Source organism: Eleginops maclovinus, chromosome 1 (genome assembly GCF_036324505.1).
Source record: "Eleginops maclovinus isolate JMC-PN-2008 ecotype Puerto Natales chromosome 1, JC_Emac_rtc_rv5, whole genome shotgun sequence".
NCBI classification, from domain to species: Eukaryota; Metazoa; Chordata; class Actinopteri; order Perciformes; family Eleginopidae; genus Eleginops; species Eleginops maclovinus.
Window position 1 is genome coordinate 13,329,640 of NC_086349.1, and position 18,735 is coordinate 13,348,374.

Here is an 18,735-nt window from a genome sequence, read left to right on the forward strand (position 1 = left end):
TTTATGGAGTCGGAATATAAATGCCCTGTTTATGATGATTCTAATCTCTTTCTTGTGCTTGATTCCTCGATATTCATTGTCAATGTGACAGACAAATCTCTCATTACGCCTAATGTATTGCAAACCTCCATAGCTGGGTGTGCTACAGGGGGCTATTCTACAGGCTCAGGGATCTTATCATTGCCCATCACTGCACCATAGATAAAACACAACGGTGGAATTTTCTGTAATTCAGAAGCCAAGTTTTACTGTTTTTATCTTCATTTTTATTATGTGCACTTGTATTCTGGTGACATTTTGCATTGCTACTTACAGTGTTAAGTGCGTTTAATGTAGTGTCATCTCGAGAGGCTGCTAAACACCCGTCTTCTGTTGAGCCTCCGTCGCACATCCCTGCAAAGGCAGCCATGCTCCTGTGGATACAACACACAGGAAGTCAACATGACAGTGGGCACTGGGATCAATGCAGAGTTTTGGTGTTCTTATAAAAGTACATGATATTGCTTGCTTGTTTCAACAACTATGAACAATTTCAACAAGGCTTTGCCATTAAGCACACCACAATGCACAGTATCCTGTACATTTAAGACAATAAAGGTATTTACAAAACTCGTAGGCAAGAACACAAATATGATATAAATATTAAAGGACTCCTACAACTATGTCTGTCAGTGATTGATTACACTGTGGCCCCTGACTAAATCCTAACAAAGAAACCTGTTGACATAAAGTACAACTTCCACCTGATGATGTGTAATATTAATTAGCACTAATATTCCACACCAGCAGGGTTATTATAGTAAATAAAATAAGCAGACAAATGATAATATGGTAAAATGAAACATAACTCAAACAATAATTTGTTTTTTTCAGCTGTATTATCTTACAACCCTAAAAAGTAGATGAATTTTTGTAAACATGTAACTTTCAGAACATTTAAAAATGCAAAACTAGCTGTATTGTGTAAAAATGCATTGAAAAGTTGTTATTCTTAGTGTGGTAGTGAGAAGAGTACTATAGTTTTTTCCCCTAAAGATGTTATCATTACGGTAATTCCTACACAGTCCTTGACTCTTTGATATATTTAAGTATTATATTCTTTCGATACAGTGAGGGAAGTCTGGGTCTCATATTTTTGGAATGACTATCTTGAACTTCATTGCTGATAGTTCCCCTACAGGGTAGACAGACCTGTGCAGCCCCTCTGTCTGAAGTTTCTCACCTTGCGGCTCTGAGGTACATGAGAAGATCACAGTCATTGACCCCCGGCATCCAGACCAGCTCCTCGTTCTCGGTCACGGCCTGGCCACCAGGAGAGGGGAAAGGCTGCAGCTCGGGGAGCTTTGCCTAATTATGTCCAGGGAGAAAGAGAGGGACAGATGGTGTCACACTACAAATAGCAAGCAAGCTTGAATCAGCTTTCATCCCCCTGTCATCAAGCTTTCAAAAAGAGGCGAGGTGGGGACAGCGGGGACAAGTCACAGCCCAATGATTGAATGATCAATATACTAACACAACGAAGACCTGCAGTACTTGGAGCACTTTCCTTTTTTCTACAAAGATGGAACCAAAGTTGCCTAAATTTGGTGTAATCATAAATATGTTTTAATCTTGAGTTTGTATAAGTATACACAGTTATTACAGAAAGCAACACCACATTTTTACAACAGCTTAGGCTGGCAGACGCAAATGTTACTGTAAAAATCTATCTAATGCTAGATAGCTAGTTACTTAATGCAAATTCCTATTTAAATGTGTCTGCTTTAACCATCTGGATTAACTAAAGAAAGTGTCATATTGTTTTACATACACACTGGCATCATTATCTGATGAAACTGCTGTTGTATTTTGGTTTGAATATTATTATGACAGGAAGTTTTAGATGTAATGCATTTCAGAGAATGTCAAACTTGCTAAAACAGCATTTATAAAAAGGAGCTTCAAGGCATTGCAGATACAGTAAAGCTGAGTGGCAAGACTCTATTATGCTACTACATCTTAAATGACAAGCAATACCAGGAATCAGACTAAATGGGATTAGAACTTTGATTTTTTGTGGTAATAAAATCCAAGTCCTCTTTGTAACAAAGAGGCTGCTGCAAGCTGTCTTCAACAACAATAGAGAAATCTCTCGAGTCAACAGCTGGCTGATGTGTGCTGTACAATGACTTACTTGGTGACTGGGTCCCACTCGGATTTCCCCTTGTGTGCTGTTTAGTCGCCTGAGAAGAGACAAAGACAGCCGATTGAAACTAAATATTTACTTGGCAACATTTCAAGGCTAGCTGGAAGAAATGTGTCTGCATTGTGCCTGTTGAATCAGCTAAACAACGGCACAAAGTACAAAGTCACAACTGGGTACCCTTAGTGACTGAAGCTTCAAAAGAAAATGTCAGAGGAACATTTCATGACCTGGTCAGGATCAAATACAGTGCGAGGGGAGCAGGGCTGTATTTCCTATTGTGGAAGTATTTTCAGGCATGTGAGAAAAGCATACAGCGTTTTATTCTGTAAAGCAAATAAAGATTTCAGGAGAATATTCCCAGTCGACCGTTCCTTCACAGCGAGCTGAGCGGAGCAAATTTACAGGCCTGATATTGTGGATGCAGCAATAAAACAGAATCCCCTAAAAAGAGGTGGAGGTGGGGGGAGCTGGCTCTGCAGGGCGAGCGCCTCTCGAACGGCTGCTCCTACAAATGTTGGTAGCCATAGCAACTGCAATTTAATAATAGTGTTCAGAACCTCCAGCTGCAGCGGATTAAAGAAAATGACAAGATGTTCCTTTTGAAAAGCCATTCCCTCTGTTGCCTAGGTAACAGCGCCAATTTTCATGCAGCCAAGTGCGGGGCGGCCCAGAATCTGTCAGCGTGATTTGCACCCCCGAAAAGCTCGCACTCCATCACGGAGAGCTGGCGGAAACCTGAGAGGCCACAGCCCTCTGGTCTCTTTACAGTCGTCCAACCACAAAAAACTCTGACGGTATATATCCGACCCAACTCCCCTTCTCCCTTCCTAAACAGGGCCGCACCTAAACAGACGGGGGGGGGGGACGATTAGAGGAGTAATCCATATACTCCTATGAACTATGGCTGACAGACACTGGCACAAATGAGATCAGCACAGGCCAATAAAAAAACAGTAACTGCAGTAAATGACCCCGGGCCTGCCAGGACCGCCTGCTGCTCCAGACCATGTCCAAATACTTTATTTAATATTGTTATAAACATTCCTGGGAGATAAGGCTAACTTAATGTAAAGCAATTCGGCAGACTGTGCAATATTACAGGAAACAATAGGGCTGATAAATATAAAATATGACCGTTTCATTTTTTATCAGCATTTGAGATTCCATACTGAAGTTTTATAAAGATTTAATAATACATGTGCTTTACTTCAAGCAGCATTTCTCTTGCCGTTATTTTACTGAATGTTTAGAAATTGTTATAACTTGCCAGTAGCAAGGAACTCACAATAAAAAAAGTAATAGATTTGTTTTTTCTATTAAAATAATTTGCATTACTTTAATAACCAATAAATCGGTTTTAAAAAAAACAACATGTTTTCTTATGAAACTCTTATGAAATGTTAATTTTTTCAGATTAATTTACTCCTCTTAAACTAAAAACTAAATGAATGAAAAAAAGAATGAATATTGGGCTTTTTGGGATATATTCAGACCTTTTATAGACTCAAAAATTATCCGATTAATCGAGAAAAATGTCAATTGATTAAAAGACAATTAAATAAATTGCAGATGCAGGCCCCATACTAAGTAAATCTTCAGATTGATTACATTTGAAGAAAACTTAACAAAAAACATATATTTATATATAATTCTGCTTTTTTTTTAACAAACAAACAGAATGTAGTACACATCTACACTGCTGAATGGTTTTACAAAAATGTTGTCTACGGACTACCTGAATGTGAATCTGTGTTCGTGCTGGGAGGAAGAAGTTATACGAATGTGTTCCTGACAATGTGCAGTCGGCCAAGTCTGTTTGGCAGGAGACTGTAAGGATGACAAACGAGGACCTGTGCACCAGAATAAGAACAGCCATGTTTTACTCAGGCAAATCCAGACGGCCTACATTCAGAAGGAATGCTGCTCAGGTCCATAATACAGATGTATCGCTGCAGGAAGCTCTCGGGAGTTTCCATAAAGACTGCATACTTGAACAGAAGCAGCCTAAAGATGAAGCAAACTTACCAACTATTATTATTATTAGGCTATTATATCCAGCAAAATATCCTATCGTAGTTTTATTTTTTAGTAGTCGAACCTGGAAGAAGAAATGATTCAGAATCGAGTCTTTTTATTTCCTCACTATTTATCTAGATAATAACAGCAAACTTAGAGCAAAATCTATTAATACTGACGTCTTTGAGATATTTTCTTTTCTACTTACAATAAGCTGCACAAAGCCTTTTGCCTAGCACAATAAACATTGCAATATATGCTCAGTTGTTACACAAAACAAAGTCAGATCTAATTCCGCATAAGGACACAGTCTTGCCGAATAATTACAGGCTTACTTATTAAACCCAAACAACAACAACGTGACAGTCTGGTCAACTTTCTGTGTGTATGTAATCAAGGATAGCCCCGCCCCCTCTATCAATTTCAGCCAATCACGGCGCGAGTCTGTGGCACACTGACATAATTGCGGCACAGCAAAACAGACCCAACTTGATGGTATTTAACTAGCATGGCGAGCCGCGTGCAAACATCACAGCTGAGCCGGCTGAGCTTTGTGTGCAGAGCAGCACTGCTCCATGCGCCATGTCGTCCCGATTGTAAACAGGAGCTGCAAAATGGAGCCGGTTAGCTTCTCCGGTTGTATCACCGTCAAATAAGCAGACTTGCTGCATATTTTTCAGCCTCATAATGGCGGATGCATCGCACACAAGATGCATGTATCTGGACAGTAACGTATTAAAAGAGGTGTGCTGCAGCGGCATGTTTATTATTGCAGCGCAAACGAGTAACGGTATGTGCTCTGCGATGACAGCCTCCATGTTCAAAAGCATTCATGTTTCTGCTACTGACACAGCGTGCAATCTGGCTAGCTTGCTACCCGACACAAAAACAGCCGGTTAACACAATGACAGCGATGTGGAAAGCTCGGAAACATCATGCCGTTAGACACGAGACTCACGAAAATGAGACAACACTCACGCAGTAAGTAATAACGGTACGAGAAAGCACGAGAATATGATCGCAGACCTACCTCCGGGGACTGAACAAATCGTCCATTTCTGACATCGAACCCTAAGGTTGGATGGTGACACTGTGTGTATAATGCTCGTTGGAATTAACTCCCCTCTCCCACCTATTTGTAGGTGCTCAAAATGGAGAAGCACGCATTCGCTCCGGAGAGGTATTCACTGAGCTTGTGCTGTGACCTTAGCGTCGCGAGCTCCTCTATAGACACAACTGAGCATGTGCTGCGACCTCACAGACACACACACCGGCAGACAGACACGCATGCAAGATACGGAATTCATCTCTCCCCGTAAACCTGCGCCATAATAAACAAGAGCGAAATTGCAAGGCTGAAGACAGCCCGCTCAGAATACCAAGCGAGGAGCAGAGGAGAAGGGTGGGAGGGAGGGGGAGACTGAGACTGAGCAGGGCCCCCGAAGGAGGGGGTTCCCAACAGGCAACCCTCAGTGCCAATAACAGCGACAGTCGTCACTGCAACACGTGAGACACATACCACCAGTGCATAATAACGTACACCAATTTAGCTCGAGCACCAAAATAAACTCAACCATTTATCATGTTTAGTAAACCCATAGGCATTTACATGTTTTTCTATAGGGAATAAGTGTTACTTTATAGAACTGGAAATGTTAAAATATTAAAATAAAGCTGAACAAAAGCTATATGCCTAAATATGCATTCTCATTTATTTATCTTCTAGCATTTCACATATTAATGAGCTTCTCTTGACTGTTTTGAGTTGTAATCTTCTGCTGTATATTCTGCAATTTTATGGTAAATTATGTAAGTACATATTTGCATTTTCACAAAGTGAATTCAGTTTTGTGAACCCCAGCTCAAATTGATCAAAAATAAACTCAACTAAACTGAATTTAACTGTACGGATATGTTGTTATAATCACTGTAATAAAGAATGTTCATTAGTTACACACAATGTCATATGGTATCAAGCTAATGTAAAACTCCAGGAATACAATCATTAAATTGCACTGATAACCTAAAACTGCTGTATTATCATGAATTTGACTATGATCATTTACAAAAATGACCAATAATCAACAATGACACTAAACCCGATGAAACAAATGTAGTGTTTTAATATAGGCGCCAGTAGTTTTTTACAGCAGACATTTAGACTTTCCATACCAGATAAAGCACTGGTTTTACTAATAACATTAAATGATGGCACTTTTCCCAGTGTAATTTGACAGTGAGCCAGCATCCAAAAAAACAGGTTTGTAAACTTAATTGGATAAGAGCTAATCAGACAAAATTAATTGTATTTTTTACACATGCTTTTCATATTGTGATGTGTCAAAATGTCTTATGTGAAAGAAGCAGATGATCCTAATCAAACAAGGCACTGCCTGATGAGCTTTTGGTGGATTTTTCCATTTTTCATCTTAACATTAACAAAAAGATCTGTGTTTAAACTCGACATGTCATTTGACAAATATCCACAAACCCCTGTGCAATTATAAAGCCACAGGGTTTTCCCCGGCTCATTCCCCATAATGACACCACATTAGAACCATCCTTTGTGCACTGATAACACTGACAGCAGTAATGAGCAGAAAGCACCATTAGACTAAACACTGTGCAACCAAAGCCAAAAAAGAAGAAAGCTCATGTGTAATGACAATGACAAAATGTACATTGTTAATCTCCCTTTATAAAATGTGCTTAGTGATACCTAAAAAGCAAATATCCCAATAAATCTCACTCATTACTTGATAGCTATGATGTCTCTGGATCTTCCTATTGGTGCATCAAACACAACTTAATCCTATATGGTATTTATTATGTTACGTTGTGATAACACTCCATAAAAACCCATCTTGTCTCATATCATTTTACGTCAGTATACTGCTCAGCTGTAACTAATGGCTATAGTTGCAATTAACTTTAGCGTACCCATTAACCTTGAATTCATAGCTAAAACAATACTGCAATCAATCAAGACAGCAAATGAATAATATCTTTGATTATTGATATTGAAAAACTGGTTGATTTAATCATTGTTTAATACAGTGTGATAATGCTTAACATAACTATGCTACTAGTAGGTGGGTTTTGGAATGTAAAAAAAATGGGGAAAGTCTGATTTTGATCAAATCATTTTGGGATTAAGAAATTGTGATTGCCTTCATCACTATTTTCTGACAACTTATATACAAAGGTTAAATAATTAACCAAGAAAGACATTGTTGGTTGCAGCCCTATCTTAATGAAATTATATGAGAGTTGCTGAGAGTGGACCCTGCATGTGTGGCCTGTGGGAGGATTAAGAAGGGACTGTATCAGTGGAATTGAGTGGACAGAAAGTTCCTTACCTGGTCTCTGGGTTATATCCGAGGATATAGAAAAAGGAGTCGATGCGGGCTTTGAACTCCCTGGCAGCAAAAATGTCGGAGAAATGGGAAATGTTGCATTTCCCCCTGTGAGAGAGAAGACAGGCTTTATTAGACAAAAACAACTGCATGACAAAGTGATACCCTAGCAGTTCTAATTAAAAGCCCTTGGGCTGTTCATCTATTGGAGGTGACAAATGCAGCAGCAGGTATGTAGTTCCTGTCAGAGCCTGCTGACTCTGCTGTGGAGATCAGGCTCTGGCTACTGAACCCATAAACACCAGCTAAACATGCCAGTCCTGCAGATGAGATGTGGGAGACACACGCTGCACGGATTGGGACAGGAATTCAACCTGTGCACCTTCCAACAGACACAACTCCCCCCACTGCTGAGAGGACGGCTCTGAGCACATCTTGATACCATTTCCTGTTTCCAGCACACTGGTGTCTGGCTCTATCTAAATAACAGATATCACAGGCATATGGTGCTGCAGGCCTTGCAGAGAAAAAAGTATCTTCCTCCCCCTGAAAAGATTAAAGGGCGCTAAGAAGAGCTGTCTTCAGAAAGCTGCGGCATTACAGCATCCCACTGGAATTCCCTCACATTTATCTTAAGCCTGGAAAATAAGTCAAATCAAAGGGTGCTCTGTGTAGGAGAAGTTCTAGCTAATTTGCCCTGAAATCAGTGGTTTCTAAGAGACCTGGCTTTGACTGCCCACTGTTGTGTGGCTCACACATGGTTTTGGTTAAAGAAAAGGGGAAGTGCAAGAGGTGGTCAGACAAGAATGGATGAAGAGGCAGGAACAGAGGATATCTAATTTCAGACCAAGCAAACGATGAAGCATGTGTTCCTTCAACTGACACACAGCAGTGCCATCAGTTCTACCCAATAGGCTCATGTTCTGACAGGTGTGTGTGTGTGTGTGTGTGTATAGGAGTTGATGCACAGTCATTTCAATCAGTGTTTTAATGGAAGACAGCCTGAGGCATGTGTCTCATCTTTACACATATGAGCTATTTCTACAGCAGCTAGTCCCAGCACCAGAGGTTAGTATATCATTTTAAATTAATGGAACAATTAACTGGGATTTTCTGGCTAACGTTGGCTAACGGGAATTTGATAGAATCACAGCAGTAATGCATCATTTCTATTGCACGACTGCTCAGACAAAAATAAGATAGATTTGACTTTTGTCTCACCAGACAAATAGTAAAAGCCACTATAAAATAATAAGAGATAATGTTGGATATTTAAAAGTTAAAAATAAAAGTACATAAAAAGCAAACAATTAAGTTTCAAGATCCCTAAAATTTCTAAATTACATTTACAGATAGAATAAAATGTATAAAATAAAACACAGTTATGTAAAATCATTAAAAGTAGAGTTTTGGAGATATTTCTTCAATCAAAGGGTAAAAGTAAATTGACTGAGGAGTTTCTGTATTATGTCCTTGGAGTCAAAAATGAAAAGCAGTTTTTCAGAGTTCAGCCCTCTCTTGTGCAACATTCACAGTGAGTTTGCATGTGTGTGTTATTGTTTGCTTACCTGAGAGCAGCAGCATGATAAGTGTCCACATAGTCAGAGATGAAGAGTTCTCGACTCCTGACCACGGGGTCTGTGATGACCAGCTCCCGGCCGGAGTCTGGAGGAAGAATAAAACCAATGTACTGAATATATCTACATGCCATAAAATGCTACAGACAATCCACCTCATCCATCTATGACAAAGAGGGAACAGAGATACAGTAGCTTTTGTAGTTGAACACACTAATGAAAATCATGAGCATGCAAGTAACAAGTGCCACTACAGAGGTCAATAATCTGCCACATAATTCAATAAAGCCAATAAAGTGCATTCCCCTGAGGAGAGACTTCATGTTCAGTTCTCAAGTGAAAGGACACTAGTGGGGGTGGGGTGGGGGACGCATCAGCAGCACCAAGACGTGCTGGCACTCGTTTTGACAAATGACCTGAGATATGGCGTGGTGTTACCGCTGTACTCGGGCCTTTTGACATCGATTCTAATCCTAAATCCCTGCTGCGAGCGCAAACTAGAGATAGAGGAGCACTGGAGACGCTTCTGTAGAAACTGCTCATTGACATAACTAAACTGATTCCTGTCTATGATCCAAGTGATACTTGGATTATTCTAGAAAGAGGGGCAAAAAATAATTGTTTGGATGTCAAAGATCACACGGATCAAACCATTTGGCCTGGATGTGTGCACATTGGTTCCTTCTTCTGAATTCATAAATACGTTGCAACATATCTATCACAATCAATTCATTGTTTTTTGTATTTTTAAAGAAAAAAAGTCACCTGGGGAATATTTACCTTTTAAAACCAAATAGAAATAAATCAAAACTGCTTATTAAAAACAGAACAACTCAACTCAGTACATAAATGACATCATCAAACTAAAACCAGATTAGAAAAGTGTTGCAGCCCATGTGATCTTAAAGATTACGGTAAATGTAATTGCTGTAATATCCTTCATTTTTAAAACAATGTTTGCTGCCACGCCTGAGCATTTTTAATAGGTATTGTTAATAATAATTAAAAAATCCCAGTGAAAACATTTTGGGGATAAAGAATAGGCTATTTTTAAAAACTGATTATCCCAACTATTATATGTCTCTGTTAAATCTGATTTTTCAGTATGACCTTTCCTTCCCGTCATCAGGATTAGATCACAGCTGCTGAAACCCCGCACAATGCGCGTGTTCCTATAGATGTGTATGTGTTACAGTGTGATGAGTTCACTGGCACTGATGGCGTTGAGAGTGTGTGTTCAAAGGCCAAATGACACTGCGGCTTATTAACACTCCACAGTGCTGCTGTCTGGCCTGAAGGAGTGTTACCCGGGGAACAGCACAGAGCCACGGGATTGGCTCGGCTGCCTGGTACACTGTATTCTGGTTTCTGTTGGAAATGCAAACACCTCTTATATGCTGAGGCAGATGTGTGTGTGAGTGTTGCGTTACAGAGTGAGTAATAGTTTTGACTAGCTGTGTTCGAGTGTGTGTGTACTGTATATACCCACATGTGTTTTGAGAACAAAAGGCGGCCTCACCATTCTCATTGTTGCGATCCTGCACCAGGTGCTGGTAGACGGAGTCGGGCACCTCTGACTGGCGGTAGTACCATTTCACATTCATCAGCAGATGGTCCCGTTTACTCTGCAACACAGAGAGACACACAGCGAGTCAGCAGGAGACAAACAAAAATGATCGCACACCAAGATAAACAGACATCATTTTGTTTGATTACGACGTCACAAACTGGCCTCTTGGCAAACACAGACGCTGCGCAGTAGCCCTGTTTATGAGTCACACAGGCTGATGCCAAAAAGCTTGCAGAGAGACCAAGTCAATTAAAAAGGGATTGCCGAGCATTTAGAGCCTTAATAAAGTAAACAGAGGAATGGCTGTTGCTGGAGGATGGGGAAATAGAGGAACCAGGGGGCTGTGTGAGTGTTCAATATCTGCTTTTCTTCTCCCTTAATGACAATGCTCTTATGATTTTAAAATACTATTAAGGCTATTAAAGTATACTCATGAACATGCACATTATCTCCTAACAGTGCTTAGGGCTTTATATTTTCTACTTGCTGCCACCCACTGGCCATTCAATAAAGTGCACAGGCTTGTAATCCTTTATATGGCCAGCAGGTGGCAGCACTGAGGTGAGAAAATAGCTTCTCCAGGTCCAGTCAATGAACAAAAAGAGAGGGAGGGATAAAGGAAGGGGGGGGGGGGGGGTGGGAATGGAAGAAAATGGTAGAAACTGAGGCCAGTGCTGAGGTGAGAGATGAAAAGGGCAAAGTAGTGTTTTCATTTCATCTTCTAAAATATTTATTGTGCCTTCACATAAGCCAAACGGACTGTCACATTGCTTTGAAAGAACATTAGGGAGTACGGCGGGGCTAGGTGCCGGACTGCGACACAACCCAAGTCATCTTTATGACAGACCCGGCTACGCTGCACTGCACTTACCGGCGGAGACACCTGCGCCACCAGTGGATTAAAGCAGGAATGAGCATATGGAAAAACGCTCAAATGGGGGAAAGTCTGTGGGTAATCTAAGACAGACAGTGGAACTTCCGCTCTTTCCAGGCTCTTAACTGTATCTGTGTGTGCAAGAACATGAGGTCAGAGTAAAGATATTTAAAGCCTTTAGAGTACATTGTTCTGTTATGCCACTGGGGAGGAGGCTGAGCACACGCAGCCAAGCACATCATCACCTCCCTAAACCCTCAAGCCCACCTCTGGTTTTCCCATTCTCTCCATTCCTTCCTCCTCTTCCTCCCATCTTTCTCATTCCAACCCTGCACTCCACCTCTTCTCCATTTTCTTTCCCCTTGTTCCTCCCCGTCTCCAACCTTGAGCAGAGGGGAGTGAGTGAGTGAGCCTGGACGTGTTAAACAGCAGCTGGCACGCAGTCAGTCAGTTAACTGCTCCGGATGATTGTGCGAGTGTACACGCAACATCACACAGCCACACACACTTTGCTTGTGATTCAACAGAAAGCCATACTGATGGACTGAGACAGAGCCCCCGAGCATGTATAACATACGCTGTGTGAAGAAATGTGTGCAATAGCGTCATGTCGTTCCCCCCCTCCTGGCAGTTAGCCCACCCGTCTCAACCTCCTGTCTATCAAGGATGCAGACACTGTTGCCTTATAGACTCACAGCAGAATGAGTAGTTATCCGCTGCTTATACATAATTAACACAGACTGTAAACCTGATCACTTCATTTTACGCCTGTAAAACCACAAAAATCAAAGGGATTTCTGAGAGCTGGGACATAGAGTCTGATGAAATAGAAAAGCAGGCGGAAAATCACACTAACAGATTGTACACCTTACTAATGGGCCGGCATTATTTTAAGCAAAACAAACTGAAGCACAGAGCTAGCACAGCGCTATCATCAATATCCTCGTCACTACATGGCTATCGCTCTCCTGAGCAGATTGCTGTTTAGAAGCTCACAGCGGTGTTAAGCCCTCTCAGGCAAACCGAGGGAGGGAGCTGGAGAGAAAGACTGAGAGTGCAACATATGGAGCACATAGTGGGAGTGAAGCATAGCTTTCAATTATCACAATTCTATAAACATGCGGGGAGGAAAAATGAGTAGATAACGCAAAAGAGAAAATGAAGGGGGGATGATAGACAGCTCAGACTCACGAACTACTAGCTGTATTGTCTGGGGTTTTTTCTAAGCCTGCCATAGAAAATAACAGAGAGAACATATAAGAGGGAACCACAATGCTGAATTGATTAGAGACATTCCACGCTGCCTGTAGAGAGCTGAGCCCCGCACAATGTCAGCCATCTTTGTCTGTCCTGCCAGAGGCTAAACATGGCCCTGCCCTCCCTCCTCCTGGGCCCTAAACCCTGGGAATGCTGCTCACTGCCGAGAGGCCAAAAGACTTACTAACCCAGTACTGAGGAGAAGAAATGAAACAAGAGGAGGGAAAAAAAGAGCAAGGAAGCAGAGCAAAGGAGATAGAGGAGGGGAAATGAGGAGCTGGATTAAGGTAGGAGGAGCAGGACCTTCTCATTTCCTCAGACTATCCTCCTCCTGCTCTACTGAAACCCCCAGGGTACAAGGCTGCCCCTTTATTCATTGAGCAGATATAAATCTGAGAGTCATGCTTTGGGGGCTGAGCACAATGGTCTCCCCCCCCCCTCCTCCCCTCCAGTGGCTCAGCCTGGCCTGTGGCATTCTTGGGCACACTGATCAGACAGGGGTTGGATTATAAGAGGGCCTCAAAAGGTTAGAAACAGGGAAACAGGAGGAGATTTGAGGTATACTCCTTGCAGGGAGAATCTAAAATCATTATTTATATTAAACTGTTCTTAAAGCAGCCAAGACAGTTCAGGCATTGTGAGTCAGTTAATTCTCCCTCTGACTCACTGAAGGTGGCTGGCCCCTTGGATCTATAATGGCTCTGCAGTTTTCTTTGTGTGGCTGCATGTGTGTGCAGTCAGCTCTGAAGCGGGGGCCCCTGTGTACGACCACACTGCCACAAAGACTGGGGGGAAAGAGGGAAATGCGGAGGGCAGACTTTCCTTTTTAACAATAAAAGGCTTTTCATTTTTTTTTTCTCAACCAGCTCTGTTAGGAGTACACTTAAAAGATGCACTAAGTGAGGGATTAATTCCACGTTTTCAACTAAGAGAGTGTGAAATCAATACAGCGGTTTTTAATTCAAAACCAACGACAAGGCTAATGCCACTCACGGTGGTGAGTCCAGACGTTCTCCCACATCTGTTTACAGCTCCCTTTTACAATATGATTGCTGCCAAACCGTGCAGTGACAAAACTCGTTGTTGCAACCTGTAACCCTCAAACCTGATGCCCCCTTGCCCTCCTCTCCGCACTGTAACACTAGAGCTCCATTTAAACAAAACCAGACCCTCCTCACGACAGGCCCCCAGTGCACCTCGTTAACAGGAAACCTCTGTTTATTTTCTCTGCTTTTCAAACACTCTCTTCTTCCTCTGCTAACCCTGTTAGTGACCCCCCCCTTCCCTTCCCTCACTAGTGACATCAGCAGCCAGGATCTATGACTTCCTTCAGGAGGTGGCAGCCACAAGTAAGGAAGGAAAGACAGATCCCAAAGACACAGACAAAGGAGAGAGCAGAGAGTGAGGGAGGGAGGGAGGTCAAACAGACAAGAGCAGCAGCAGCAGCAGCAGCAGCAGCAGCAGCAGCTCAGTGTTAGCAAGGAATGTCAAGCAGTTCAGCTAGGCTAGCAGGTTGCTGGGCTAAAAGCTCAGTTAGCTAACGCCCCAGGGGCACGGGAGGCTTGAGAGTGGGTGGGGGGGGGAGAGATCAGGGCTGGTGTGACATTGACAGGTAGAGGCTCAAAATGGCACAGAGGGCGGGTTTTAGGAGTGTTCACCTTGCCAAGCCGCAAGGGGAGAGTAAGCACAAGCGGAGAACAAAAGGCTGATTGTGGCATTTGGAGGGGGAGATGGGATCTGGGAGGACTAATCTGCTGCTCCGACATGATAAGATTAGAGAGGGGAGGCAGGAAGAGCTGGCTAGGGAAGATCACACATACACTCGCATAAACACACAAAGATGACGGATCTGATTGGAAGGGTTTTCCACTCGGCTTTCTCACTTCCTCATTTTCCTCTCCCTCATTTTCTCTCGCCGAGGAAAAAGATATCAGCCAGCACACACCAGCACTCAATAAGCACTTCCATCTGGACCACAGAACACACACACATTCAGAAACTGTGTGTGTGAACGTACACTGGCGGGGTACAAGAGATCTGCTGTGCTCACACAATCTACGACATCTCAGTGACTGACAAAAGAGATTGTTAAAAAAGAAATGCCAGCATGCTGTGTGAGCACACACACACACACACACACACACACACACACACACACACACACACACACACACACACACACACACACACACACACACACACACACACACACACACACACACACACACACACACACACACACACACACACACACACACACACACACACACACACACACACACACACACACACACACACACACACACACACAAATAACAGGCTTTCAGGATAAGCACCACCATTCTTCTTCCAGCCCCGGCAGCAGAGCGGGGCAAGCTGGGCCTCTTGTGTCAGAGGTAAGAAAAAGCACCTCTATATCAGGCTGTCAGAGCGGGCCGCAGCGGGATCCCACTCTGCCATCCTCGTCTCCTTACTGGCTCCACAGTGAGCATTTTGGCTCCTTGGATGAAGGAAGGATAACCCCTCAAGCCTCCTTCTCTGAGGCACATATATTAACCCTAAACAAATGCTGATTACAATGTTTGCGATGAGGAACTCAGCTTGCTTCCCCGCCTGGCAACAAGAACAAATAGGAGAGAGTGTGGGAGGCGGAGGGATGAGGAGGAGGGGGGAGGTGAGGTGAGTCCCAGCTGTGGTGGCAGTGCTGGCAAGACCTTTCCGCCGTGCCTACACAGGGGTGTCTCTTTCTCTGCCTCTCTTTGGCTTGACCTGTTGGGATATTAAATTGGCGCCCTCTGCTTTGAACACACTGGGCCCATCTGTCAGCCCGGCTCCATATTGGATTGGATGAGTATTAGCCTGTTCAAAGTGGGCAGATTTGCTCTTAGAGTGTGTGCCTTTGAACATGAGCGCCCACGCCTGCCTCAAATTTAAAATACCCCCTCTCAAAGAATCATAAATCACCAGTCGTGTCAGATTGACGCCGCACAGCGACACACTTTAGGATGTTAACAGGTCCTACTGTCACCCAGGGAGGAAGGGGGAGGGGGAAAGAAAAAGAGGAGAGGGGTTGTGTCACGTGGAACTCACAAATGATATTAATTAAGGCTTGAGGGCAACTGCTGATGGATCATACTGCCAACCGCACACACTCCACACACTGGAGTCACACACACCCCACATGACTGCTGCAACTGCCCCATGCGGATAACAAGCAGCACTAACTGCAGACTGTTTGCTTCATCTGTCCCCGATTTCAAATGTGTCTCACTGAAAGTAATAGAGAAATAATAAGAAAAATGTATGATGGTTGACCGCGATGCCCTGCTTTTATAGACACAGAGTGCCAGTGAGAATCCAGAACACCAGCCTTTAGTTGCTCGCTCCATAAAACAACCAGGCTGTGTCCAACTTCAATATTTGTCTTTCCCTCAAACACACTCCCGTCGCACGGTGGTTTTAGCCAAGACATTTAAGACGAGTTAAGTGATGGTACACAGACCAGAACCTTGAAAGGCAAAAAAAAAAAGGAGAGAGAATCTAAAACAAAAATGCATCCACTAATGATGATCATTATCTGCAGACCACAGACACGGAGCCGCAGGGACCTAACTACTTGTGTTCAGTGATTTAGGCAACATCCAGGCTTCGTCCGTTCTTTCTCTTTAAGAACACAAACTGAGATCCCCACAGCACTAGTAGGGTATAGACTAGAATGCAGATCCAAGGGAGACTTCAAACCTAGGCTGTGCAAGGACAGATGGAGGCGGTTAGGAGAGCTCATATCTCGGTGTTCAGATCATAATACTGACTTTATTTCCCGAGCCCTCCCTCTAAGCCAGGCGTAGAGTAAGAGCCTGCCAGAAAACATTGTCATTTCTGCCGGCAGCCTTTCATTTAGTCGCTTCAAAGCCATCTTGCTTTGATACCTGGCTTCTTGTGTGTGTGTGTCAGTGTGTTTGCCAGCAAGTGTGTGTGTGCTGTAGCTAGGGATGTTCTCCTGAGAGCAGACTTGTTTGGTCTCAAGGTAATGCCCATGAGTCAGGATTTAGAGTTACGAAAAGACTGAAGAATGCGGCTGTGTTTCTGGATGACACAGTCTTCCTTTGTGTTGTGCGGCGTGTGTAACCGGACTGCTGTTTTGTTTGGAAGGCTGTTTGCCGGTGATCCATTGTGTTAGCTTTGCCTTGTTAGCATAGCATGGTGAGGTAATGAGACATCTTACTAATACTGCCTGGACGGTGTGTGGAGGAAGAGGGGAAAGGGGGGGAGGGGCTGCTCACTGAGAGGGGTGTGCAGTAAGGATATGAATATTAGGCTTGTGTGTGTAAGTTATATTGGACGTCTGCCCAGCCAGCTAATCCAGACTTGGCATGTGCGTGTGTGTGTGTGTGTGTGTGTGTGTGTGTGTGTGTGTGTGTGTGTGTGTGTGTGTGTGTGTGTGTTTAACTACCAGTGGGAGCATGGCAGAAAGGAGGCTGCTGTGGGCTGATTGAGCACTGTAATGGAATAGTGGAAATGAGAAGGGTTGCTTAATCCAATGCTGATCGATCCTCCTCTTCAACATTAGTATATTTCACACACATACACATTTAACTTTCAGGCCAAAATGTAGATTGATGCAGTAGTTATAAATGTGCAGAGCAAATAGGAAAGGTGTGTGTGAAAGTGTGTTTTATGTGTTCATACAACTCTGACGCATAACTCTTTTTTTCACACCTTCACAACTACTCTGACATTTTCAAACCCGAACAAACTGATTTTTTAAAAGCACTACCCAATACAAAAAATCTGTGTTAGCCATTAAGTCTGTGCAGGTGGAAATGGAGACTTTATAAAAGATAAACACTCCTGCTTTTTAACTGTTATCATTTCAAACTATCATATGCCTCTCTTTTGTTAGCAAACAACTGACACGAGTCATGACTACCAGTGATTTATTTAACATGGATAACAACTTAAAGCCCCTGCTGACCTTGTTGTCTATGCTAGAGGCTGACGGTGGAGTTCAATTCTGCATTTTGGTAATGTTATGACTCCTTAAGTGATATATATATATAGATAGAAGTGCTTTATTGATCTCAATTTGGGAAATGTTTGCATTGCAGCAACATAAAGACAAGCCATTGTACATTACAATAGAAATAAAATAGAATAAGTAAAAAATGTACACGAAATATATATTTTTTAAAAATTGTAAAGCCGGATATTATATATACAAGCTAATATACAAGCAATTATCGAGAATTCTCTTGACCATCAGCGTTATTCCACTTTAATCGGCCCACTCTTACCCAGTGTTTGTGAATGGTCATGTTCTAAAATGTTGCTAAAGACGCAGATCATTTACTGTGGATGTAGTAAGAAATTCCCTGGGGTGACAGTAAGGGGTTTGTATGTGTGTCACTCCAAAGACTGATATGGTTTGAGTGGGAAGATGGAGGGTTGTAAAAAAAAAATGGAGCACAGGGTGTCTTTGTGTGTTTCTGTGAATGCTTTTGAGGTCTTCTCTATGTAATAACAACTGTCAGATCAAGAGTATCTATGGGGAGTGTGTGCAAGATTGACTTGGATACAGAGAAATCAAGATGCTGCGTGTGTGTTGCGCTGCATGTTCAGCACACATTGATACACAGCTAATAGGAATATTTATGATCCTTCTCGCACACGCCAAAGCTCATTTCTGCACACACATGCAACCGTTTCTGAGTAAGAACACAAGCACAAACCCAGGAAAGAGAGGAGAGGCAACACACAGGCGGAGATGGAGGCGAGTAAAAGAAAAGAGGAGCGCAAACATGCGAAAACAGATCTGCGTGTGAAACCGGACAGCATTGCAGACGGCCTTGATGAGCTCCTATCACCATGAGCAACCAGTTGTGATTGTATTGTTTTATCTA

At 42.8% G+C, this 18,735-nt stretch overlaps 1 protein-coding gene across 4 annotated transcripts in view; it reads right to left on the reverse strand.

Annotated features, from left to right (window-relative positions):
- rerea (arginine-glutamic acid dipeptide (RE) repeats a) overlaps positions 1-18,735 on the reverse strand; it is a 119,915-nt gene that overhangs the window by 25,437 nt on the left and 75,743 nt on the right. For 3 of the 4 annotated variants that reach the window (XM_063884213.1, XM_063884205.1, XM_063884194.1), the window contains exons 4-9: positions 10,654-10,759; positions 9,126-9,222; positions 7,561-7,665; positions 2,174-2,222; positions 1,223-1,347; positions 314-413 (exon numbers count right to left, since the gene is read on the reverse strand). In XM_063884213.1, coding sequence (XP_063740283.1) covers positions 314-413; positions 1,223-1,347; positions 2,174-2,222; positions 7,561-7,665; positions 9,126-9,222; positions 10,654-10,759 — 582 coding nt within the window. Of the gene's footprint in view, positions 1-313; positions 414-1,222; positions 1,348-2,173; positions 2,223-5,231; positions 5,515-7,560; positions 7,666-9,125; positions 9,223-10,653; positions 10,760-18,735 lie in introns of those variants that run through there. The other variant, XM_063884221.1, reaches the window with a different exon arrangement.